Source organism: Mustela putorius, unplaced genomic scaffold (assembly GCF_011764305.1).
Source record: "Mustela putorius furo isolate JIRA1106 unplaced genomic scaffold, ASM1176430v1.1 tig00000129_pilon_pilon_pilon, whole genome shotgun sequence".
In the NCBI taxonomy this organism is placed as follows: Eukaryota; Metazoa; Chordata; class Mammalia; order Carnivora; family Mustelidae; genus Mustela; species Mustela putorius.
The window spans coordinates 50,772,873-50,796,849 of record NW_025421290.1 but is presented as its reverse complement, the minus strand read 5'-3'; the positions used below and the strand labels follow the sequence as shown (position 1 = coordinate 50,796,849).

The 23,977-nt window shown below is 55.2% G+C and overlaps 1 protein-coding gene across 2 annotated transcripts; it reads right to left on the bottom strand.

Annotated features, from left to right (window-relative positions):
• Positions 1 to 12,779: 12,779 nt before the first annotated feature.
• AMN (amnion associated transmembrane protein) lies at positions 12,780 to 22,107 on the bottom strand. 2 transcript variants are annotated; one of them, XM_045074014.1, is made up of 12 exons: positions 22,002 to 22,107; positions 21,151 to 21,269; positions 20,999 to 21,043; positions 15,310 to 15,397; positions 14,959 to 15,176; positions 14,650 to 14,787; positions 14,391 to 14,499; positions 14,213 to 14,289; positions 13,826 to 14,003; positions 13,562 to 13,751; positions 13,157 to 13,250; positions 12,780 to 13,043 (listed from the first exon to the last, which is right to left on the bottom strand). In XM_045074014.1, exons 1-12 carry the CDS (start codon positions 22,042 to 22,044, stop codon positions 12,939 to 12,941), a joined length of 1,404 nt encoding a protein of 467 aa, XP_044929949.1. In that variant the 5' UTR covers positions 22,045 to 22,107; the 3' UTR covers positions 12,780 to 12,938. The 2 variants fall into 2 exon arrangements, with proteins under 2 accessions (XP_044929949.1, XP_044929953.1); XM_045074018.1 differs by lacking the exon at positions 13,562 to 13,751 and having other exon boundaries at positions 13,817 to 14,003.
• Between the last annotated feature and the right edge of the window lie 1,870 nt (positions 22,108 to 23,977).

Here is a 23,977-nt window from a genome sequence, read left to right as displayed (position 1 = left end):
CGGCAGCGGCAGAGCGGGTGGCGCAGAAGCAGGTGGGGTTCACACCGCCGAGTGCCACACGGGCCCCAGAGTGACGGGTCCCCACCGTGCTCAGTTGCTGCCCACGGAGGCCGGCAGCCGGCACGCCCCAGACGCCCTCGGGGTTCCAGCCCTGGGTGTGGGGGGGTGCTGGCGGGGGTCGCAGACCGGCCGCTGTCACACACGCCGTGTGACTCGCCTTCTCGCTGCTGCCACCGGGACACCCACGCCGCCCTCCCCCCAAGCACCGGGCCTGACAGCGATGGACGCCAGAGGCTCTACCTGCCCCCGCCCAGGACACCCCGTGGGCCCCGGGGGGGGGGGTGTGGGTGTGTGTCTGTGTCTGTGTCTGTGTCTGGCTAGAGACAGCAGCATCCGGGTCTTTGCGGCAGCGCAGGTGCTCAGCTCCAGCCTGGGCGGTGGGAACCAGCGCAGAGGGGACGGTCCCAGGGCCCCGGCAGCCCCCGCGCGCCTGGTCTCGTCCCTCCTCAAGAAGCCTGAGGCCGCGGAGGCGGTTCTGGAACAGCCGGCCAGCGACCCCACCCGCACACCCTGAGTTCCCGCCCGTCCCCACCCCGGACTTGGCGTCCAGGCCGCCTCTCCCATGTCCCTCCTTCCGCGGCCATCCTGCTCCTCTCCTCGGGGCTCCAGACGCGCCTCCCCGTGCGTTGGCCGGGTCCGAACAGCCCGCCATGCCCTTCCCGCGCCGGCCCAGAAGAAACCCGTCCCTTGGCCAGGTCCCCGCACGTGGTGTCGCGTGCGGGCTCCGGAGAAGACCCCCCGCCCCGCCCCGCCGCGGCCTGTGCGGCTGGGGAGCAGGGATCCCCCGGCCCGGGGTGGGCCCGCGGCGGGCGGCGGGTGCAGGCCTCCGGCCGCGCCTCCCGGAGCCCCCAGCGCCTGTTGGGACCCGCGACTGCCCCTCAGGCGGGTGCTTCAGAGGCAGACGAGCAGAGACCGTTGAGAGCCGCAGAGGTCACTCGGGAAACCTCCGTCTCCCCAGAGTCGCCGTCTCAGAATCGGAGGGGCAGACGGTGGCTCCGGATTTCCACAGCGCGCGGGGAAGAGCCCCGGAGCACCAGCGCGCCCAGCGCCGGCCGGACCCGGTCCTCCGTCGGCCGCGGTGGGAGACGGCGGCGCGGCCTCCGTGTCCCCTCCCAGCCGCCTCGCCTGCCTCCAGGGCCATCCCCGGCCCCTCGTCCCAGTGCCCCCGGAACGCGCTCTCTGCCCCAGCGCCCCCCACCCCCGTCAGAACCTGCCCCTTGAAAGCTAAGCCCCAAGTCTCTCGCGTTCCCGGAGCCAAAGCGGAGAAAGGACTCGGGATCCTCGCAGACTCGCGCGCGCTCGGAACAGGGTCGCTCAGTCTTCCGAACCCCGGCCCTCGGACGCGGGTCGCTCCCGACAGGGGAGGGTCGGGCCCACGGCAAGACCCTGGAAGGGATTCGGAGGGCCAGACCAGGAAGCCTGGGAAAGCCCTAGACAACTTGCAGAACAATTCCTGAAGCTGCTCCCAAGCCCGCCGGTTGCTCCAAGTCCAGGCTTGACGCTGAACACCTGTGAGCCTGCTCCGGCCGCTCTGACGCCTGCAGATGGCTTCGTCTGCCCTGGACGCGCACCGGGCCAGGTGGCCTTGAGCTCCGTGTTGGTTACTGGACGGATGTTTCAGTTAAAAGGACCAGGACGAAATGGGAAACTTGTCCACTGTGGATCTACTTGATGTAGCAAGCCCGCTCACCTGTGCCCTGGACGCCTCAAATAAAACCAGGACTTCTAAGACCCATAATTTCCAACTCTGACATAGGGAGGCCCCTAAACAGAACCGAAACCCTCCTGACCTTCACCATTACGGTAAGAGGCCAGGGCCACTGGACAAAAGACTGTTGGACATGGAAGAAGAGCCCCAGCCCACTTCGGCCCTCCGTCCGGGCTTTTCCAGTCCCTCCCACCCCTTGTGCCAGGGCTCCGAGGAACTACAGAGGCTCTTCCTGTCCCTCTCTACCACCCTGCACACTGGGAATGAGTCTCTGTCCCTTCTGACATGACAGCGACACTCAGTGCTCAGCCCCACTACCACCAAGAGCCCCACCTCGGAGAGCCACATCCGTTCAGATAATGGGGGTCCCTAGCAAACCTCAACAAGGTCCTGTCGTGAACCTCTTCTCTCTTGCTTGGGCCCCTAGGAGATACTCACACTTTCTTCTTAGTTCCTTGGCCCCATTCCCTTACCGGGCCCAAATTTCTTCAAGAAATTGCTGGAATTTCTCCCGAAAGAGAAAGCAATTCTGGAGTTTGACAGCAGCAAACCAGATAGCCAACTAGGTGGGTCATGTGACCCTTTCATGTCCTTGCTGTGTCTCCCCCGTCCCTGCCACCAAGTCCAAGGCCACTTGGATCAACTACCAGCCCATTATGAGCAAAACCCTCAATGGACCCCCACAGAATCCATAGCACACCTCCCACTGAGATCCACACAGACCCTGCAAAGCCTCTCCCCAGAACAAACCAATACCCTATAAATAGACCCTGCACGGCACCAAGATAACAGAAGGCCAGAGGCCCCTGGCCTCACTGCCCCTGCACTAGCTCCTGCAACACCCTGGTCCTACCTGTGAGAAAACCCAGCCGCTGAGCAGGGAGGTTCGTCTGGGAGCTCCAAGCCATAAAATAACATTGTGACCCTCAGCACCCTGTCCTTGTCTGTCTCCATCTCAACCGACAGCCGGGGTCTGGCCATAATGAGCGCACCCAGTGCCTGTGTCAGCATTTCTGTGGCGGTGGCCAGCAGGGATCCCTGCTTCCCTGGGCAGGACGGCAGGACCCTCAGGCAGTCACATCCCGGGGGCTCACGCACCTTACAAAAGGACAGTGACACAAGGTTTTCTGGAGGCTTCCCACTGGTACCATGCGTCCAGCACTTGCTTCTCTGCCCCCTTTCCCAAGTCTCCCCACAGGAAGAGGACAGCAGCCTCCTGTTGAAACCGTTAGCCTTAAAAGAACAGAAAGTCTTCCAGAAAAAATGGCAGTTTGCTCAAACTCAGATTCAGTATTTACGGCACTGGTCTTGGAACAACGACTCATGTAGAAGCTCATGTGCTTTTGTAGTATCCTGCACATCCCAAACCTAAAACCAAGCACCAATTACAAGCTTTTCTCAGACTGGCTTGCTGTGGAATTGGATTTTGAACTTTCTCTCTTAGGACCAAACTTTGTATGTTTTCTAAAGAAATCAACAAATCTGACCCTATTATTTAGGAAAAATCAAGATGACGTAACCTTTGAGACCTTAAAGAAAAGCTTAATGATGCCTCCTGCCCTTGGACATCCTAATTATTAGCTCCCATTTTTCTTTTTAATATGTAAGGAGGAAGGGCCTTCAAGTACCACCCCAAAATGAGCCATTCCCGCCACCACGCCTTTGGCTAAGGGCAGCCAGGAGACAGTGCCGGGACCCCCATAGCCATCCCCATGCCCTGTGTAGAGGCTCTCCTGAACACCCACCACCTTCCGGCCCATCATCCCAGTCCTATGAAATCTTCTTCCTAACCACTCCTCCCAGAACTTCTCACTGCAGTCACCTGCTCCCGGACACCCTGCTCCCTCCCCCTTGGACAACACCCCTCATCACTGCAGATAGGACACCTCTGACTCTGATAACTTACAGGAAACGCCTCCAACCAAGGCAGGTTTCTTGTGGTTAAATGAAGGTCCTGTTTGAAGGGTCCAAATGACAAATATCGAAAGAAGAAAGTTCAAGATGGCAGCATAGTACTGTCCTGAGCTCACCTCATCCCACGAACACAACAATCTACAACTGTATGTGGAATAATCCCCAGTAATGGGGACCCAGACCCTGGGTGAACAGAGCCTCCACAACAAGGCACAGCAAGGAGAGCGGTAGAAAAGGCAGAAACACAGCCTACGGAAACACACACTCCCACAGAGGCAGTACTCCACAGTGGAGAGATCTCCCAGGTACAGACGTTCTCCCTGAGGAGAGAGAGGTTTGAGCTCCACATCAGGCAGCCCAGATCCAGAGGAGCTCACAAAACACCTGGGTTCCCAAACTACCAGGGAGTCCTGTCCAAGAAAACAGTGGAACTATAGGAAAAGGAAAGCCTGCCCTTAAAGGGTTAATGCACAGACTAGCTTTGACTCAGAAACCAGTAAGAAAATACCATATAAAACATGTACGTACCATAGGCATAATTAATGTTTTCATTAAAAATTAGAATTTAAAAAATTAGAATAAAATAAAAATAAAATCTTGGAGGACCTGCCAGAGAGAGCAGAAATAGCTGGGCATCTCCCCAGGACGGAGACACTGGGAGCAGCCATTTTCCTAGCCCATTCTATGTAGACTCCAGTGATGGCAAGTGCCATTTTGAAATCCTCCCTCTAGGGGCACCTGGGTGGCTCAGTCAGTTAAGCCTCTGCCTTTGGCTCAGGTCATGATCCCAGAGTCCTGGAATGGAGCCCCACATCGGGCTCCCTGCGCAGTGGGAAGCCTGCTTCTCCCTCTCCCATTTCCCCTGCTTGTGTTCCCTCTCTCACTGTGCCTCTCTGTCAAATAAATAAAATCTTTTAAAAAATAAAATTCTCCCTCTAGATGGTTAACAACAGGGTGTATAACCCAGGCTGCCAGTGAACCACGGCAGTCACAGCAGGGAGGCCCGGCCAGCCAGACCAGGTGTCACCCCCGCCCATGGGCACACCCACAGCAGTCACAGCTCCACAACAACACAAGGGTACATGCCATCCATGTAAGGGACACCCCTGGAGCCGTTGGCCCTGGTGGCCAGGAGGGACTGCACTTCTCGGCCACACAGGACATTTCCTACATAAACCTTGAACACTGGGAGAAGTCACTGAACTACCTAATACACAGAAACAGAGTCAGGCAAAGTGAACAGACATAGGAGAATGTTTCAGACAAAATAACAAGACAAAACCTGAGAAAAATAACTAAATGAAACAAGAGTGCAGACTTCAACCAAGAGATAGAAAATATGGGGCGCCTGGGTGGCTCAGTTGATTAAGTGTCTGCCTCGGCTCAGATCATGATCCCAGCTCTTGGGATCAAGCCCCACGTCAGGCCCCCTGCTCGGTGAGGCGTCTGCTTCTCCCTCTGCCCTTCCCCTCTCTCATGCTTGTGCTCACACACCCTCTCTCCCTTTCTGTATCCGAAATAAAGAAGATCTTTTAAAAAGAGAGATAGAAAATATGAGAAAGTGCCAGTCAGAATTTAAGAATATGAAAACAGAAATGGAAGATACACTAGAGGGAATTAGCAACAGATTTGAGGATACAGAAGAATGAATCAGAGATGAGAAAGACAAGGTAGTGGAAATCACCCAAAATGAAGAACAAAAAGAAAAAAGAATGAAAACAAATAAGAGTTTAAGGAACCTCTGGGACAACATCCAGTATACTGTATACTAACATTCATATTACAGAGATCACAGAAGAAGAGAGAGAAAGGGGCAGAAAACTTATTTCAAGAAATAATAACTTAACCTGGGGAAGGAAACAGACCAAGATCCAAGAAGCATATAGAGCTCCAAAGAAGATGAATCCAAAGAGATCCACACCAAGGCATATTATAATTAAAATGTCAAAAATTTAAGATACAGAGAATACGAAGCATAAAAAACAAAAGCAACTAGTTATGTATGAAGGAACTCCTTTAAGACTATCCGTTGATTTTAATCAGAAACTTTGCTGGCCAGAGTCAGTGCCATGATATACTCAAAGTGCTGAAAGAAAAAAACATAACCAGGGATACTCTCTGACAAAGTTAACATTCAGGATTGAAGGAGAGATAAAGAGTTTCCCAGAAAAGCAAAATGAAAGGCATTCAGGAGCAGCTGGTTGGCTCATTCCATAGAGCATGTGAGTCTTAGTTAGGAGTTCAAGCCCCATGTTGGGTGTAGAGATTATTCAAATAAATAAAACTTTTAAAAAGTCAGTATGAGGGTTAAGAAAAAAGGTAGTAAAGTCAACTAAATTCTGCAATAATCACTTAAGGTATGCACTAAATAAAAAGACGTCAAAAACATAAAACGGTAGAAGAGATTAAATGTAGTGCTTTGAGAATGGATTTGAACCTAAACAACCACCTACTTAAAACAGAATGCCATAGACACAGATTGTTAAATATGAGCCTCATGTAATCCCAGATCAAAGAACCTATAATATATATACAGAAGTAGATGTAAATAAGTAATAAATAAAAATAAATAAATAACAGATATACAAAACATAGAAATGAATCTAAACACTAAAGAAAATCATCAAATCACAAGGGAAGAGAGCCAGAGAAGAACTACAAAAACAACCAGGAAACAATTAACAAAATGGCAGGAAGTACATACCTATCAATAATTACTTTAAGTGTAAATGCTCCAATCAAAATCCATGGGGAAGCAGAAAGGATTAAAAAAAAAAAAAAAAACAGGACCCACCCAAATGCTGTCTACAAGAAACTCATTTCAGACTTAAGACAGACACAGACTGAAAGGGAAAGGATAGAAAAAGACCCTGCATCCAAACAGGAACAAACAGCTGGGGTGACAATATTCCATCAGACAAAGGGTTCCACCCAGCAGATGGGAAAAGTGCTTGTAAATATTTATGCACCCAACACAGGAGCACCTAAAAGCATGAAGTTAATATTAACACACACAAAGGCTGAAATTGACAGCAATATAAGAGTAGGGCACTTTTTAAGATTTTTTTTTTTAAGATTTTATTTATTTATTTGACAGACAGAGATCACAAGTAGGCAGAGAGGCAGGCAGAGAGAGAGGAGGAAGCAGGCTCTCCGTGGAGCAGACAGCCCGATGCGGGGTTCGATCCCAATACCCTGGGATCGTGACCTGAGCCGAAGGCAGAGGCTTTAACCCACTGAGCCACCCAGGCACCCCAAGAGTAGGGCACTTTAACACCTGACTTACATCAATGGATAGATCATCCAGACAGAAAATCAATAAGGAGACATTAACCTGCAGTCACACATTAGACCAGATGGACTTAACAGATATATACAGAACATTCCATCCAAAAACAGCAGGATACACATTTTTCAAGTGCACATGGCCTGTCCCCCAGAATAGACCACATGGTAGCCCACAAAACAAGTCTCAATACATTTAAGGTTAAAATCATACCAAGCATCTTTTCTAACCACAATGGTAGGAAACTAGAAATCAGTAACAAGAAAACTTAAAAATATGTGGAGATTAAACGATGTGCTATTGAACAACCAATGGGTCAATGAAGAAATCAGAGGAAATTTTAAAATGCTTTGAAGAAAAATGAAAATGAAGACACAGAGCTCCAAATCTACAGGGAAGAACAAAAGCAGCTCTAACAGGTTAAGTTTCTAGCACTGCTGGCCTACCTCCAGAGAGGGGGACACTGTACCTGCACACTTACAGGCACTGGAAAAAGAACAAACTAAGCCCAAAGGTCGTAGAAGAAAGGAAATAATAAACATCAGAGGAAAAATTAACGAAATAGAGGTTTAAACAATGGAAAAGGTTAATGAAACTAAGAGCTGGTTCTTTGAAAAAACAGAATTGATCAGCTATTAGCACAACTCATCAAGGAAAAAAAAGATAACAAATAAATATAATTGCAAATGAAGGAAGTTACAACCATCACCACAGAACTATAAAGAATTACAGGAGACCACCATGAAAAGTTACACGCCAACAAACTGAACAATCTAGAAGAAATGGATAAATTCCTAGAAACATACAATCTTCTAAGACTGAATCAGGAAGAAAGAGAAAATCTGAACAGACTGATTACTAAGTAATGAAATTGAATTCATAGTAACAGTAAAAATTCCCCAAACAAAGTCTAGGACCAGATGGCTTCAGAGACGAATGCCACCAAACACGTGAAAGAGCTAATGCCTATTTTTCTCAAACTGTTCCAAAAAAATAGCCAGCATTGCCCTGATACCAAACCAGACAAAGATATTACAAATAAAGCAAAATTACAGGTCGACAACTCTCATGAACATAGATACAAAAATCCTTGACAAAATATCAGCAAACTGAGTTCAATGATACATCAAAAGGATCATTCACCACAATCAAGTAGGATTTATACCAGGGATGCAAAGAGGATTCAAAATCTACACAATCGATGCGCTATACCGTAGTAACAGAATTAAGGATAAAAGTCATACGATCATCTCAATAGATGCAGTGAAAGCATTTGACAAAATTCAACATCTGTTCAGGCTAAAACTCTCAACGAAGTAGGTAATAGAAGGAATGTTCCTTAACCTAATAAAGGCTTTATCTGAAAAACCCACATCTAACATAAAACTGATGAAAAGCTCAAAGTTTTTCCTCTAAGATCAGGAGCAAAACAAAAATATCAACTCACCACTTCTATTCAACATAGTACTGGAAGCCCTAGACACAGCAATCAAACGAGAAAAGGGAATAAAGAGCATCCAAAATGATAAGGAAATGAAAGATCACTATGTTATTAGAGGACACAAGAGTATAGAGAGAAAACATGTAATATATACAGAAACTGTAAAGACTCCACCCAAAATATTATTAGAATAAATTCCGTCAAGTTGCAGGATGAAGTCAGTCAAGTTGCAGGATACACAATTAATATAAAGAAATCTGTTTTTAGGGACGCCTGGGTGGCTCAGTTGGTTAAGCGGCTGCCTTCGGCTCAGGTCATGATCCCAGCGCCCTGGGATCGAGTCCCACATCGGGCTCCTTGCTCCGCAGGGAGCCTGCTTCTCCCTCTGCCTCTGCCTGCCTCTCTGTCTGCCTGGGCTTGCTCTCGCTCACTCTCTCTCTGACAAATTAAAAAAAAAAAAAAGAAAGAAAGAAATCTGTTTTTATATGCTAATAACAAGCTAGTAGAAAGAGAAATTAAGAAAACAATCCCATTCAAAATTGAAGAATAAAATAGCCAGGAAGACATTTAACCAAAGAGGTGAAATAACTGTACTCTGAAAACAATACAACATTAAAATTAAACTGAAGACAACACAAATAAATGGAAAGATACACCATGCCTGTGGATTGGAAAAAATTCTATTGTTAGAATGTCCACATTACCCAAAGCAGTCTACAGAATCAGTGCAATCATCCCTATCAAAACACCAAAAGTATTTTCAGAGAACTAGAACAGATAATCCCAAAATTTGTACGGAACCACAAGACCCCAACTAGCCAGAGTAATCTTGAGAAAGAATAAGCTGGATGTATCAAAATTCCAGATTTCAAACTATTATCACAGAGCTGTAGTAACCAAAACAGAATGGTCCTGCCAACAAAACAAAAACAAAAACAAAACAAACCCCGACAGACTGATGGAATGTGATCACGAGACCCAAACTCAGCCCGTGTGCATGTGGTCAATTAATCTATGACCAAGGAGGCAGGAATATACAATAGGGAAATACTGTGCTGGGACATCTGGAAAGCAACATGCAAAAGAACGAAACTAGAACACTTTACACCATACACAAAATTGAACTCAAAATGGATTAGAGACCTAAATGTGAGACCTAAGACCATAGGAATCCAAGAAGAAAATGGGCAGTAAACTCTTGGACATCACTCTTGGCAATATTGTTCTGGATCTCTTCCCAAGCAACAGAAACAAGAGCAAAAATGGACATTTGACACTACATCAAACTAAAAAGTTTTTGCACAGCAAAGTAAACCAGCAACAAAACGCAAAGGCAACTACTATATGGGAGAGGCTATTTGCAAATAGATCTGATAAAGGACTAACATCCAAAATACATAAAGCTCTCCTACAACTCAGTGTGTGTGTGCACGTACGTGTCTGTATACGTTTGCGTGTATATCCACACACAATATACACATATACAATACTCATATACAATATGCATGTATACATACATACAATCCAATTAAAAAATGGGCAGAGGACCTAAGTAAACATTTTCCCATAAAGACATACAGATGGCCAAGAGATATATGAAGAGATGCTCAACACCACTAAGCATCCGGGAAATGCCGATCCGAACCACAGTGAGATCATCACTCCCTACCTATCAGAATGGCTAGTATGAAAAAGACAAGAAACAACAAGTGTTGGTGTAGATGTGGAAAAAAGAGAACCCCTGGGCACTGTTGGTAGAAATGCAAGCTGGTACAGCCACTGTGGAAAACAGCAGGCAGGCTTTTCCAAAACAATAAAAAATAGAAATACCATATAGCCTACTGATCCCACTTCTGGGCATTTACTCAGAGAAAATGAAAATATTAATTTGAAAAGATCTACGCTCCTCGGGGCACCTGGGTGGCTCAGTTGTTAACTGAGCTGCCTTCAGCTCAGGTCGTGGTCGTGGTCGTGGTCCCGGTCGTGGTCCCAGAGTCCAGAGAGAACCAAGCCTGGTTCTCCCTCTGCCACTCCCTGTGCTGTGTTCCCTCTCTCACTGTGTCTCTGTGTTGAATAAATAAACTCTTTAAAAAAAAAATCTATGCTCCTCTGTGTGTCGCAGCATTATTTATAATAGCCAGGATATCTGCGTCCACAGATGGATGAAGCCGATGTGTATAAACAGTGGACGATTACTCAGGCAGAAAAAAGAATGAAATCTTGCCACTTGCAACATGGATGGAACTAGAGGGTACGATGCCGTGAGAGATAAGTCAGAGGAAGACAAATACTATAGGATTTCATGTATATCTAGAATCTATAAGTCAAAAAAAAAGAACACACATGCAAACAGAAACAGATTCACAGATACAAAGGACAAACTGGTGGTCTGCCAGAGGGGAGGGAGACGTGGGGTGGGTGAAACGGGTGAAGGGGACTAAACGGACAACTTCCAAATACTAGGGGCGCCCACCTGGCTCAGTCGGTAGAACATCTGATTCTTGATCTCTGGGTTGTGAGTTCGAGCCTCATGTTGGGTATAGAGATTACTTTTAAAAATAAAATCTTAAAAAAATTCCAATTATAGGGGCGCCTGGGTGGCTCAGTGGGTTAAGCCTCCGCCTCCAGCAAAGGTCATGATCTCAGGATCCTGAGATGGAGCCCCGCATCCAGCTCTCTGCTCAGCGGGGAGCCTGCTTCCCCCTCTCTTGTCTCTGCCTGCCTCTCTGCCTGCTTGTGATCTCAAATAAATAAATAAAACCTAAAAAAATTTTTTTTTTAATGTCCAAGAAATCTGTCAAAATATTAGTGGCATGTCACAGAATTAGAATATATAATCCCGTATTTATAAGAAACCACAGAAGACCGCGAATAGCCAAAGCAAACTTGAAAACGAAGGAAACGAATCCTGCGCCCACATTTACACGACACAGCTGGAGTAATCCATGCAGTTTGGTGGCACAGAAAGACACCCAGACCAGTGGGACGGAGCGATGAGCCCAGAAAGAAACCCCACACTTGCACAGCCATCTCATTGCACAAAGGAGGCAGGAGCCTACGGCAGGGAAAGGACAGTCTCTGCAGGACCCGGTGCCGGGAATCAGCTGCTGGCGAAGAGCGCCGCACTCCAGAGCCAGCTCGAGGGGGGCTGAACACTCAACTGTAACACCCCAAGCCAGAAAAATCCTAGAAGAAAACCCAGGCGGTGAGCGCTCTGATACTGGCTTGAGCACCACTTCCTCGGGCAAGGGCACCGGAAGCCAAAATGGTCCAAGGGAGCTGCGTCCAGCCAGACGGCTTCTGCGCCGCAGGGGAGCCGCCCAGGACACGGAAAGGGCAGCGCCCTGCGGAGGAGACGCTCTTCGCAAAGAATCTATCTGGTAGGACACGAGCATCCAAAATACATAAAGAACTCCTGCGACGCGGTATTTAAAAAACTACCCCATTTTTGGGGGCGCCTGGGTGGCTCAGTTGGTTGGGCAGCTGCCTTCGGCTCAGGTCATGATCCCGGCGTCCTGGGGTCGAGTCCCGCATCCGGCTCCTCGCTCGAAGGGGAGCCTGCTTCCCCCTCTGCCTCTACCTGCCTCTCTGTCTGCCTGTGCTCGCCCCCCCCTCTCTGATAAATAAATAAATAAAATCTTAAAAAAAAAAAACTATCCAATTTTTTTAAATGGGCAGAAAGCGGGGCACCTGGGTAGCCCAGTCGTTGGGCGTCTGCCTTTGACTCAGGTCATGATCCAGGGGTCTGGGATCGAGCCCCGCATGAGGCTCCCTGCTCCGCGGGGGTCTGCTTCTCCCTCTCCCCCTCCTCCCGCTTGTGCTCCCTCTCTTGCTGTGTCTCTCTGTCAAGTAAATAAAATATTTTTTTTAAAAAAATGGGGGCCGCCTGGGTGGCTCAGTCTGTTAGGTGTCTGCCTTTGAGTCGGGTGAGGGTCCCAGGGTCCTGGGATGGAGTCCTGCACCGGGCTCCCTGCTCAGCGGGGAGCCTGCTTCTCCTTCTCCCTCTGCCTGACGCTTTGCCCACTTGTGCTGTCAGTAAACAAAATCTTAAAAAAAAAAAAAAAAAAAAAGACTGGCTGTTTATTTGCAAGGTCGGCGGCCGTGTGGCAGGATGATGAGGTGGCCCGGACTGCCAGGCTTACCAGTGCCTCGCTCGCGTCCTCCAGCCGCCTCCCCTTGCACCGGGGGCAGCGCCCTCTTGTTCTGGGTGCAACTCTGCAGACTGCAGTTTTCGGGTGGACCCATTCCCTGGGTAGCGCCCGGAGCTGCCCTTCGCGGGTGGCAGGAGGGAGGACCCAGAACGACCCCTCCCCAGCGGACGCACACACCAGGGCACTGGCCGGCTCCCCAAGCTCAAGCAAAGGCTAAGCGGGGGCAGGAAACCTCTTTATTGGGCAAAGCCACCCCACCCTGGCCTGCGGGGGACAAGGAGTGTGGAGAAGGGGGCGGGATCCCGCAAGGTCAGGGTCCCGGACATTTCCCGGGGGTGGCGCAGGGCAGAAGCGAGGGTGGACCCGTCTCGCGGCCGCTCAGGCCTCTGCCTCTGCGAAAAGCGGGTTAACGAAGTAGCTGCGGCTGGTGCTGCTGTTTTCCAGCTTCGGCGCGGGAGGCTGCGGGGGCTGCGGGGGCTGCGGCTGCGGGGAATCAAGGGGCGGGCGCAGTCAGGGCCGTGGGCGCCCAGCGCGGCCGCGGGGAGAACCGGCTCCCCCTCCCGCCCCCTCCCCGGCTCCCCCTCCCGGCCCCTCACCGGCTCCGCGGAGCCCGCCGCGCCGAACGCCGGGTTGGAGAAGCCCAGGGGCGCCAGCCCCGGCCCGGGGCCCGCTCGGTCGCGCCTACTCCACCTGCGGAAGAGGGACGCACGAGAGCCCTCGGCGGCTCGGCCCCCACTCCCGCTACCTGACCCTCCGCCCCTTCCGCCTCGCGGGCCCCCTGGGCCTCGGGACCCCAGCGCACCCGCCCTGAGACCCCGCCCCGCGACCCCCATTTCCGAGGCCCCGCCCCCGCGACCTGAGCCTCCGCCCGCGACGGATCCGCCCCGCCCCGCGGCCCCGGGACCCAGCGGCCTGAGCCGCCGCCCCCCTGCAGGTCCGCGCGGCAGCCCGAGACCCCACGGCCGCCGCCGGCCCCCGAGCCCGCGGCCCCGCCGGCGCACCTGAGCCTCCGAGCGCGGCGCAGCAGCAGCAGCGCGCCCGCCGCCAGCGCCAGCAGCAGGAGCAGCGCGGCCGTCACTCCGCCGGCCAGCTCCGCGCGCAAACCCGCACCGTCCAGCCCCTCCGCCGAGCTGTCCCCGACAGGCGCGCCCGACTGCCGAGCTGTCGCCGACAGGACCCCAAGGGCTTCGCCTGCAACGGACGGCGCCGGCTCAGTCTCCGCCACGCGGGGCGGGCCAGGGACCGGGAAAACGCACCGCGGTTACCGTGCTCGGCGACGTCCGCCAGGAGGGCGCGGGCCAGCCGTCGCGCCCTGCCCGGCTCCGGCCGGGTCTCCGCCAGCACCACCTGGATCTCCGCGTCCGCCTCCGCGCCTGCGGTGTCGCGCGGCCGGGCCGGGCGCGGCACCTTGGACACCGCCACTTGCACCCCCTGGTACTGCGGCTGGGGACGGAGACAGGGTTGTCCCAGGGACCTCGCCCTCGGACCTGCGGGGGCCCCGGCCACAGGGACGAATGGTGGCCGGATGCGCGGAGAGTGACCGCGTCAGTGAGGCAAAGTGGGGCCCCGGGGTCCCTGCGGGGAGAGGTCCCGGGCGGGGGCGGGGGCGGCGGCGGGTGGCAGGGCGAAGGTGGGGGGCGCGGCCCCATTACCAGGAAGGTTTGCAGCAGCCGCTCCCGGTACCGCTCCAGGTCAAAGGTGGGCCCGTGGGTCAGCGACACGATGGCTCCTGCGACGGGAGGGCCCAGTACCATCAGGGAAACTGAGGCTGGGGGCGAGCCACGGTAGCTAGGCCGTCTCAGCAAACACGTGCCGGGAGGGGGCGCTCACCGCAGAGGTCGCAGCACTGGCCCTCGGGCCGGAGGGCGTCACGGCAGGCGGTCGGGGGGCAGCGACCGCCCAGGGGCTGGAGCAGGGCGGCGCAGATCCAGGGCTGCAGCTGGCGGAGGGCGTCGGTCAGCAGGGAAGCGGGAGGGCCAGACCGCGGCGGCCGAGGCCGGACGCCGGGCCCCCGCCCCGAGCGGACCCCCGCCCCGAGCGGACCCCCGCCCCGATCGGGCCCCCGCCAGGCGCTGCGGGCCCCACTCACCTCCGCGTTGCCGCAGACGCAGCCCGACCGCTCGGCGCAGGCCTCGGAGCCCACGCTCAGAGCGCCCGGCCCGTGGAAGCGCAGGCGGCCGGCGCGGGACGCCAGGAACGGCCCCAGGTCCTCGTCGCGCGTGAACGTCTGCGGGGGGCCGGGTCACGAGCGGCGCCGGGGTGGGGGGAGGGGCAGCCTTTGAGTGCTCGGAACTCACGGGCGGGGCCTGGCAGGGGCGGCGGCGCGCCGGGAGGGGCACTGCCCGGGCCGAGGCGCGGAGGGGAGACCCAAGCCCCGGCCCCGCGCGCGCCAGCTCACCTGGCCCAGAGCCCGGACGCTGCGGACGCGCGCGGGGCCGGGGATCGCGCCCAGGCCCACTCGGAAGGAGGCGTCGGACGGAAAGACGACGTCGTCGTGGCGGCAGGGCACGCGCTCGGCGTCCACGGAGAACAGGCCGCGCGCCGCGTCCCCGGAGCGCCACAGGCGGGGGTCGTGCCAGGAGAAGCGGTCGGGGTCGAGGAAGCGCGCGGGGGCGCCTGGGTGGGCGCGAGTCCCTGAGCCTCGCGGGAGGGCCGCCCCCAACCGGGCCCCGCCCAGACACGCCCCCAGGGCAGGCCCCGCCCTGGTCACCTTCCCCGCCCCCCCCCGACCCCGCCCGGGGCGCCTCACCTGTGCCACAGCCCTGGTCCCTGCTGGCGTCCTGGGCGCTGAAGCCAGCCCCCGAGGCCAGGACGAATTCCCCGTCCCGGGGCAGGAGCTGCGGGAAGCACAGGCGGAGGCTGCGCCTCGCGGTGACCCAAGGTGCCACAGGGTCCCGCGCCGGCCCCCCTGTTCCCGGGGAGGGGAGCTCAGGGTCTGGGGGTGCCTGGCCCTGGCTGAGGGTCAGAGAAACCGGAGGGAGCAGGACTGCAGGCCAAGGGGCCAGACCCAGCCTGAGCCCTGGGGGCCTGAAGAGTTTGGGGCACGGTGACACGAAGGCCACTGCCCTCTCCATCACCCCCGAGAAACTACAAACCAGGAACCCCAGCTTCGGAGGAGTGTGAAGGCGGCCCTGAACTGTGTGAGGGAGAGGGGGCAGGGGCAGGGAGCAGGGCTGTGACAGCAAGACAGCCCCACCCACAGGCGCAAGGGAGCCCGGGAGACAGACGGGGGCGCCGCAGGAACTGGGGCCGGGACGCACAGGGCAAGAACTCGTTTTTGGAGAAGAACCAAAGGGGGTGAATCACTATCCTGCACCCTCGAGTGATGTAGCACTGTATGCTAACTATACTGGAATTAAAATGAAAACTTAGGGACGCCTGGGTGGCTCAGCCGGTTAGGTGTCTGCCCCTGGCTGGGGTCCTGATCCCGGGGTCCTGGGATCAAGTCCTGCATGGGGGTCCCTGCTCCGTGGGGGAGTCTGCTTCTCCCTCTGCCTGTCGCTTCCCTTGCTCCTGCTCTTTCTGACAAGCAAATAAAAATCTTAAAAAAAAAAAAAATGAAAACCTAATAATAAAAAGAACCAAAGGGGGAAAATATAAATAAATTACAGAACAGGGAATAATTGAAAGGAAGAGCGCACTAGGTGAGATAAACATGTGGACTGGTCCAGCTGGAGAAGACCCAGGGACTCGCGGGTCCCCGCGGAGGGAGGGACCCTGCAGGGCAGAGCAGGAGAGAGTGCAGACCCCAGGGTTCCAAAATGCAGATACAAATGGGGGGGGGTATTTGAAGCAGCCAGGAGGATGTATTTTCCAGGTGTGAAGAAAGCTGAGAAACCCCACATGGAAAGGCGCCCTGCGGCGTGGGCAGCAAGAAGAATCACACCCAGAAGGCGGGCAGTGTGCTTAGGAACGCCAGCGACACGAAGAACATTCTAGAAGTTTCAGAGAGAACGCACAGATCACCCAGGAAAGAAAAAAACCTCAGAGGTCAGGTTTCTCAGCAAGAACAACGGATGCACAAGACAGTGTGACGATATTTCATGTATTAAAGGAGAAGCAGGGCCTATCAGGAATTTTATATCCGGCCAAAAGTCCATTCAAATGCGGGACATAAGGAAAGACCACAGACAGCGGCAGAGACCTGCCCTGCCAACACGCTTGGAGGAAGAAGGAACGAAATGGGAAAGAGACACACCTGAAGGGCCTACTTGTTTGTGGGAAGACACGGACACTGGGAAGCTTAGAAATGAAAAGGACTGCCAGACTTGAAATATACCAATTTCTAGAAAAATTCAAAATGTCAAAATCGACACAAGAAGCAAGAGAATTTAAATAGACCAACAAGCACTAAAGAAGTTACAGCGTCAGTCGGCTTCCGGCAGCAATGTTGTTACACACGAAGTACACTGCACTCTCAAGGAACAACTGATTTCTTCTTACAGAAGTTGTTCTGGGAAACAGAAAAGAGAGTGAAAATTGCCCAGGCTATTTCATGAGGCCTGTGGTGATCTTGATTCCAAAAGCAGATGAAGAAAAATTGTATGTTCGTTCTACTTATAAATGTAGATGCAAAAAAAAAAAAATCCCCAATAAAATATTTGCTGATCAGGGGCACCTGGGTGGTGCAGTCGGTTGAGGGTCCCAATCTTGGCTTCCACTCAGGTCGTGGGATCGAGTCCCGCACGATCAGCAGGGAGTCTGCTTGCGATTCTCCCTCCCCTTCGGCCCCACGCACTCCCGCATTCTCTCTCTAAAATAAATAAATCTAAATTTTAAAAAAATAAATCTTTAAAAATATATATTAACTGACTAGATCCACTAGTGTATTTTACAAATGCGAGGTGATCATGCGGTTCCCGTCCAAGGACTGCTCCCAGCCCTACTTCTCAGTGGTACGTCTGATGATGTCCCAGCAGATGCAGCCAGGAGTCTCGTGCCCACATGATCAGCGTCCTAGGGTAGAGGGAAGTCGGGTGTCTTGCAGAGGGGGGACCTGCTGGGACCTGCACCTACAGGAAGGTCCCAGGACAGTGGTCTCACAAGGACAATTCAACCTTAGAAAACCTCACTAAAAGGCTAAAAGGAGGGAAGGGCAATCGTATCTCACTTGATGTAAAACAAACAAAAAACACCAGAGAAGTCCAACAAACCTATTTATCATTTTTTTAAAGAAGCTGCTAGCAGGCTAGTAATAGAACTTCCACAATTTAATAGTTTTTGTACCAAAACCCTGCAGCAATCATTACACTCAATGGAGAAACACGACTCGCCTTCTCTTCCACGTTGGAACAAGACACAGATGCCCCTTTTATCACTTTTGTTCAACCTAGGGGGAGGGATCCTGGACAATGTTATATATTTTTAAAGATTTCTTTATTTTATAAAGAGAGTGGGGAGGGAGGCGTAGTGGAAGAGGGGAGAGAGAATCCCAAGCAGACTCCCCGCTGGGCGTGGAGCCTGACACGGGGCTCGATCCCATGACCCTGAGATCATGACCTGAGCCAAAACCAAGAGTCTGACGCTTAACCAACTACACCACCCAGGCACCCCCTGGACAATGCTCTTTGGAAAGAAAAAGAAATTAAAGGAGTTAGGACTGGAAGGAAAGAGGAACAACTCTCATCATTCATAAAAATAAATAACTAGAACAAACACATGATTTTGTAAAAACATTGTACCGTTCACAATAGAAACCACATTACAATGTGTTAATGAGTGGCCCGAGCTGTATAAGACCTGAATGGTGACCACTCGAAAACTCTAGTTTTGGGTGCCTGGGTGGCTCAGTGGGGTAAAGCCTCTGCCTTCGGCTCAGGTCATGATCTCAGGGTCCTGGGATCAGGCCCTGCATCGGGCTCTCTGCTCAGCAGGGAGCCTGCTTCCTCCTCTCTCTCTGCCTGCCTCTCTGCTTACTTGTGATCTCTGTCAAATAAATAAATAATCTTAAAAAAAAAAAAAAAGAAAGAAAGAAAACTCTAGTTTCAACGTCTATGAAACATTTGCAGAGAAATTCACAGCCTGATGGTATAAAGCGAGTGTTCATTCCCAAACAAAACTCCAGGGTTTCGTTGCGGCTGTTTCCTGACAAAAGTACCCTCCAGTTTCTCCACGACAGTCCGATCTGCAAAGAACTAGTTGGCCTTGGAGCAGAAGAGCAGACAGGAGAGTTGCCCCAGTGGGTGAGGACCGCTTGGTGACAGTGGGAACAGGCAAAGGGACACCCGGGGCAGCTGAGCCGCAGCCAAGGGGCGAGGCTGGTGGCTTGGAGGAAGACATCAGAAACTGGGCTTATTCTAAGGAGAAGACTAAAGCTGGTTCTCTAGCTAGTGTCCCACATAAGCATGTGCCCGATGGCAGAACTGTGACATATCACTTATTAGACATATGCTCGGCTATGACTGTGACTCAGCAGCAGCGAAGGGATTCTCAAAACACCACAAGCACCCCTATAAGGCAGCTGATTTTGCATCACAGATTATAATGAGACTCGCATTTGGACAGCGGGGGATAGAAAGACGGGCCAGACAGAGGGACCTGTCAGGAAATGAAAGAAAGAATGAATGACTCTTTTAATCGCCTCAAGCTCTTCGGAAGGAGATCATGAAAGTAACAGTCAGCAGAGAAGGGCCCCAGGCCCCCACCCCAACTGACTCGCCGCTCAAGGGTCCACACCTGCTCTAGATGCCCCCCTTCCTGTTCTGGGCTGCTGCCTGCCTGGTTGCCACAGTTAGGCAGGGGCAGGGGGAGTGGGCCCTGGACCCAGCTGCCCCCCCTATGCCTCCGCTGGCTCCTTCACCTAGCTGCTGCTCCCTTCCGTACCTTAGTCTCTGTGTTGGACAGAAAGGGATCTATACCCCGGATCTGCCAGGATCGGGACCTCCAGGATCTGCCTGATGCCCCCTGCCAAGACAGACTGCTCTGGCTCTCAGGGAGGCAGGGGTCCCTTGCACTGACTTGTCCTGCCCCATGAGTGTCCAGGTCCCACCGTTATTGGCGCTTTCGGAAACCATCCACTAACCAAGATACCTTGGGGAGTGGAAATAAGACCTGGGGTCCCCAGATCCTGCATCTGGGCAAGAGCTTGGATGGTACTGGGGCCACTGGATGCCTCCCCACAAGTTGCCCACCCACACAAGGTCCAGTGGCCACTAGTTGAGGACCTCAACCTTGGCACCCACACCCAGAGCCCCTGCCCCTAGCTCCACCCCTGCTCGGACCAGCAACCCTCACATCAGTCACACCATGCTGACAGGTCCGCTGTTGACAGGACAATGGTCAACCCAGAGGACAGTGGGCGCTGTGCTGGCACTTAAGTAGGAGAGGACTCGGAGACCCTGGGGTCCCGGGAAATGACACTTTAAATCAGGGAGTGGTGAGCCTTTCTGCAAAGCCCCAGGCAGTAAATCCATTAGGCTCGGAGGGCCACACAGACTCCCTCATGGCCACTGAACTGTGCTTTGTAGCATGACAGCGGCCATAGATGCTAGTGACTGAATGGGGAGGGGAGCTGTGTGCTAATAAAACTTTATTTATGGACATTGAAGTTTGAATTCTATATTTCACAGGCCATGAAAGTATTCATCTTTTGGCTTTTTTCCTCCAACCATTCCTGGGGGCACTGGGTGGCTCAGTGGGTTAAGCCTCTGGCTTTGGCTCAGGTCAGGATCCCAGGGTCCTGGGATCGAGCCCGGCATCAGGCTCTCTGCTCAGCAGGGAGTCTGCTTCCTGCCTGCATCTCTGCCTACCTGTGACCTCTCTCTCTGTCAAATAAATAAATAAAATCTTTTAAAAAAGAAAAAAGCAGCCATTCCTAGCTCTGGCCATGCAGCTGCATTAGGCCAGTAAGTAGCCTGCTGACCCCTCCTTTCACAGACCACGGGGGGAAAAAGACCCAGGCCTTTTCAGAGCCTTTAACATAGCCTGAAAGCTCCAGGCAAGTAGGTGGCTTCTCCCAGATTTGCCCAGATTTGTTGGTCTTGGAGCCTCTTTTACCCTCCTAATTCCCACCATTCTCTGAAACACCAGTGTCCCCTGAAGCAGTTTGAGAGAAAGACCCTTGTGATTTCTGATGGGGGGGTTTAGGTACCAGGACACAGAAAGGGTTTGGGGAGTAGAGTGGGGGAAGGGTGTTTTCTGGAGCGAAACTTAGAGAAGACTGACTTCTGGGGGCTGGAGGCCAGAAACAGAGGGCATCGGGGAGAGGAGACGCCTCTGAACCCCTTTCCAAGGCTGGGGCACAGCCTGAGCTGGGACCAAGGTGTCTGCCTCCGAATCTTTCGAACCTCCCAGAAGCCCCTCCAGAGGACAAAGGCTCGAGGCCTCCACGGTTTCCCAGGCAGGTTGGGGCCGATCTGAAGGCAAGAAAGGGGCTTCCAGACGACCAGAAGGGACCACCAGCCCCCTCCCACCCGGGTCTCAGCCACAGCCCCCCTCACCATGTCCGAGATGCCGTGACCTTCTCGCACCAGGACTGACACCATCTGCAGGAAGAAGTGGGTTGGCTAGCGGCCCCCCTTTGCCTGTCCCGAAACCCCGGCCACGTGAGTCCCCATCCCGAGCCCCCCAGGGAGGCGTGTGGGGAAGGCACCTTGTTTGCGGGGAACTCGACGGCGGCGCCCGCGCACGGGGTTCTGTTCTGGCTCCAGTTGGCGGCGGCTTCGAAGTCCGTACCGGGAATCCAGAGTTTGTAGGCGGCCCGGGTCAGCGCTGGGGACGGGCAGGACTGAGTGCTCTCGCCTCCGACGCGCCCACCCCCGGGGCTGAGGGAAGGTTGGGCCCAGAGCCCGCGCAGGTGGGGTCGCCAGGGCGGCCCAGACCCTGCAGGAGCCCCGCCTCGGTGCTGACGAACTCCTACCCGACCTGCAGCGCCCGCCCCCGCGTGCCCCCTCCAGGACGCCGGCCCCGTCGCCTCCTCGCCCCGCCCCCAGTTTGCCCGTCGCTGGAGCAGGGGGCAAGGACAGGGACGACAGAGGACGGAGGTGCAGGGGGTAGCGGAGGCCTCGGCCCAGCAGAAGGGGCCGGAGGGGGTCTCTGGTTGGGAGTTGTGTCCCGAGGGAACCGCGAGGGGCTAAGAGAGGGGCAAGGCCGGGGCTGCAGTTTTCAAGCTCCCGGGCCTCGGGGGCGAGCACCGAGGACGCGCGTCGGCCGCGGTGCCGAGGGCGAGGATCCGCGCGCCGTCGGGGACGGGGAAACCGAGTCAGCTTTGGAGCCCGCGCCCTCCCGCGCGCAGTCGCTGCGGTAGCCAGGAACGGGGGACGCTGCGCGCCTCGAACCGACCCCGGCGCCCGAGGGCAGGGCCGAGCCCGGGTGGGGGTGGGGTCCGACGGGGGGTCTTCGCCTCCCCCAGGCCCGGGAGCCTCTCCAGCTCCCGCCGCCCGCCCGGGGCGAGCCGAGGCCCTCCCGCCGCCTCGGGGCCCCGCCGGGGCGCCCCCCGCTTACCCAGCAGCTGCAGCCCCAGTAGGGCCCGGCCCAGCGCGCCCATCCCGCCGCGCTCCCGCGTCGCCTCCCGGAGACTTTGCCCCGCGGGGCCCACCTGACCGGGCGGGGCGGGGCGGGGCGGGGCCGGGCGTTACACATTTACGCCCCCTTCCGCCCCCCCGCGCCCCCGAGGCGCCGGCCGGACTCGCTCCCGCCCAGCACGCTCAGCCCTCCAGGACCTGAGGACCTTGGGCGCCCCGGAAGAGGAGCTTGTCGCGACCCCCGGCTCCGGGACGAGGGTGTGGTGGGGGCGGGGTGGTGACCATCCTCCGGCTTCGCCGCCGTCCTGACCCCGTGCGGCCGGGGCCGGGTGCCCACCCTCCTGCCTGCGCCGCGGGCCGTGGCGGACGGGGGGTGCGGCGCGAGCCCTGTGGACACAGGCCCAGTGGCTGCCAGCGGCGCGGGGTGAGTGGTGGGGGGCGCGCACCTGTCGGCGCGGGAGGAACAGGAGTTTGGGGGCTGGAGACCGAGCACCGCAACGCCCGCGAGCTGAAGGATGGAGAGAGGAGGAGGGCGGGCCTGGGCAGGTGCTGCGAGGGTGCTGGGGACGGGGCTGGGGACGGGGCTGGGGACCGTGGTGGGGACGGTGCTGAGGACGGGGCTGGGGACCGTGGTGGGGACAGTGCTGGGGACCGTGGTGGGGACCGTGCTGGGGACGGTGGTAGGGACCGTGGTGGGGACGGTGCTGGGGACCGTGGTGGGGACCGTGCTGGGGACGGTGGTGGGGAAGAGTGTCGGAAAGTGTGGAAGGCGGAAGAACCATGGTGCTCGGATAAATGGGCGGTTGCCGGTAGGTGTCCGGTGGGTTTTGTTGAGCTGATGGCGGGGAGAAAAGGTGGTGGATTCTGGCTGATGAGTGGCCCCTAGAGGAGGCTGCAGGACAGACGAGTGGGTGAACAGGATTTGGATGAACTGGGTGGCAGGTTAGTGGCAGGATGGCTGGTGCGTGGACGGGAGCATGGCTGGGTCGATGGATGGACAGATGGACAGGTGGCCCGACGGTGCAGGGGGTGCCGGAGGCATGGGGCTGGGTGGGTGGTGGTGAGGGCCCGGCCGGCGGAGGGCAGGCGGGTGGGCGCACAGACTCGCACAGCAAACCCGGTGATGGACGGGGATACGGGTGGGGCGTCGTGAATGGATGCGCGGGGAGAGGGTGACCTGTGGGTGACAGAGTGCGGCAGATGGCATCTTCCTGGTCATGGCTGATGGCAAGGGAGGAGTGGGCCCCTGGGTCCAGGACGAGCTGGTCAGGGGGAGCGACTGCGGGACGGGGGATGGACACGCGTGTGGACGTGGACGACTATGGGTACTACCCGTGGGAGGGCCACGACTTAGGCTTCGGGCTCCCTGGCAGCTTCCTTTCTCCTGGCTACCCTGCCCTCTCCTATGTCCCTGCCCCTCCCCTGCAGACCCCTGGAATTAGACCCATCACTGGGGCTGGTCTTTGCATGTCCCCCGCAGCTGATATTTCTTCCAAGGAGGGTGGGACCTGCCCCTGGGAAGGGGCAGGACTTCTCTGACTGGGACTACGGAGGGAGGACACAAGCTCGTACCCCCTCAGCCCGGCGGGGGGTGGGCACCTGCTCTCGGGGGTCTTCCTGGCCCTGGAGTTTGGCCTTGTCTGCCTGTCGGGCTGATGGGAAGCTCCCTCTTCCGAGGAAGCCTCGATCAGGAACAGAGGGGCTCTTTGGGGTCACATCTGTTTTGCCCCCTTGTCTTGCTTCTCTCTGGGAAGTAGGCAGGTCTGTGGACTGGGCCTTCTTGGGACTCCACCAGAGTGTCTGGCTCTGCTCCCCTCACCTCCTCCCACTACCCCACTTGTGATTTTGTTCAAGCCAGAGAGCCGGGAGGCTCAGCAGGCTTCACTCCCAGGGCCCAGAGCACCGTAGCCGAGCCTGGAAGGCCAGGCAGGTCTTCCCAAGGCTCCTTTCTCCCAA

Coding starts and splice junctions, on each gene's coding strand:
- AMN (XM_045074014.1), bottom strand. CDS start 22,044: ATGGGCGCGCTGGGCCGGGCCCTACTGGGGCTGCAGCTGCTGG. Junction 14,500..14,649: donor GCGTCTGCGGCAACGCGGAG/GTGAGTGGGGCC, acceptor GCCCTCCGCCAG/CTGCAGCCCTGGATCTGCGC. Junction 13,251..13,561: donor CGCCGCGCTCGGAGGCTCAG/GTGCGCCGGCGG, acceptor CCTCTTCCGCAG/GTGGAGTAGGCGCGACCGAG.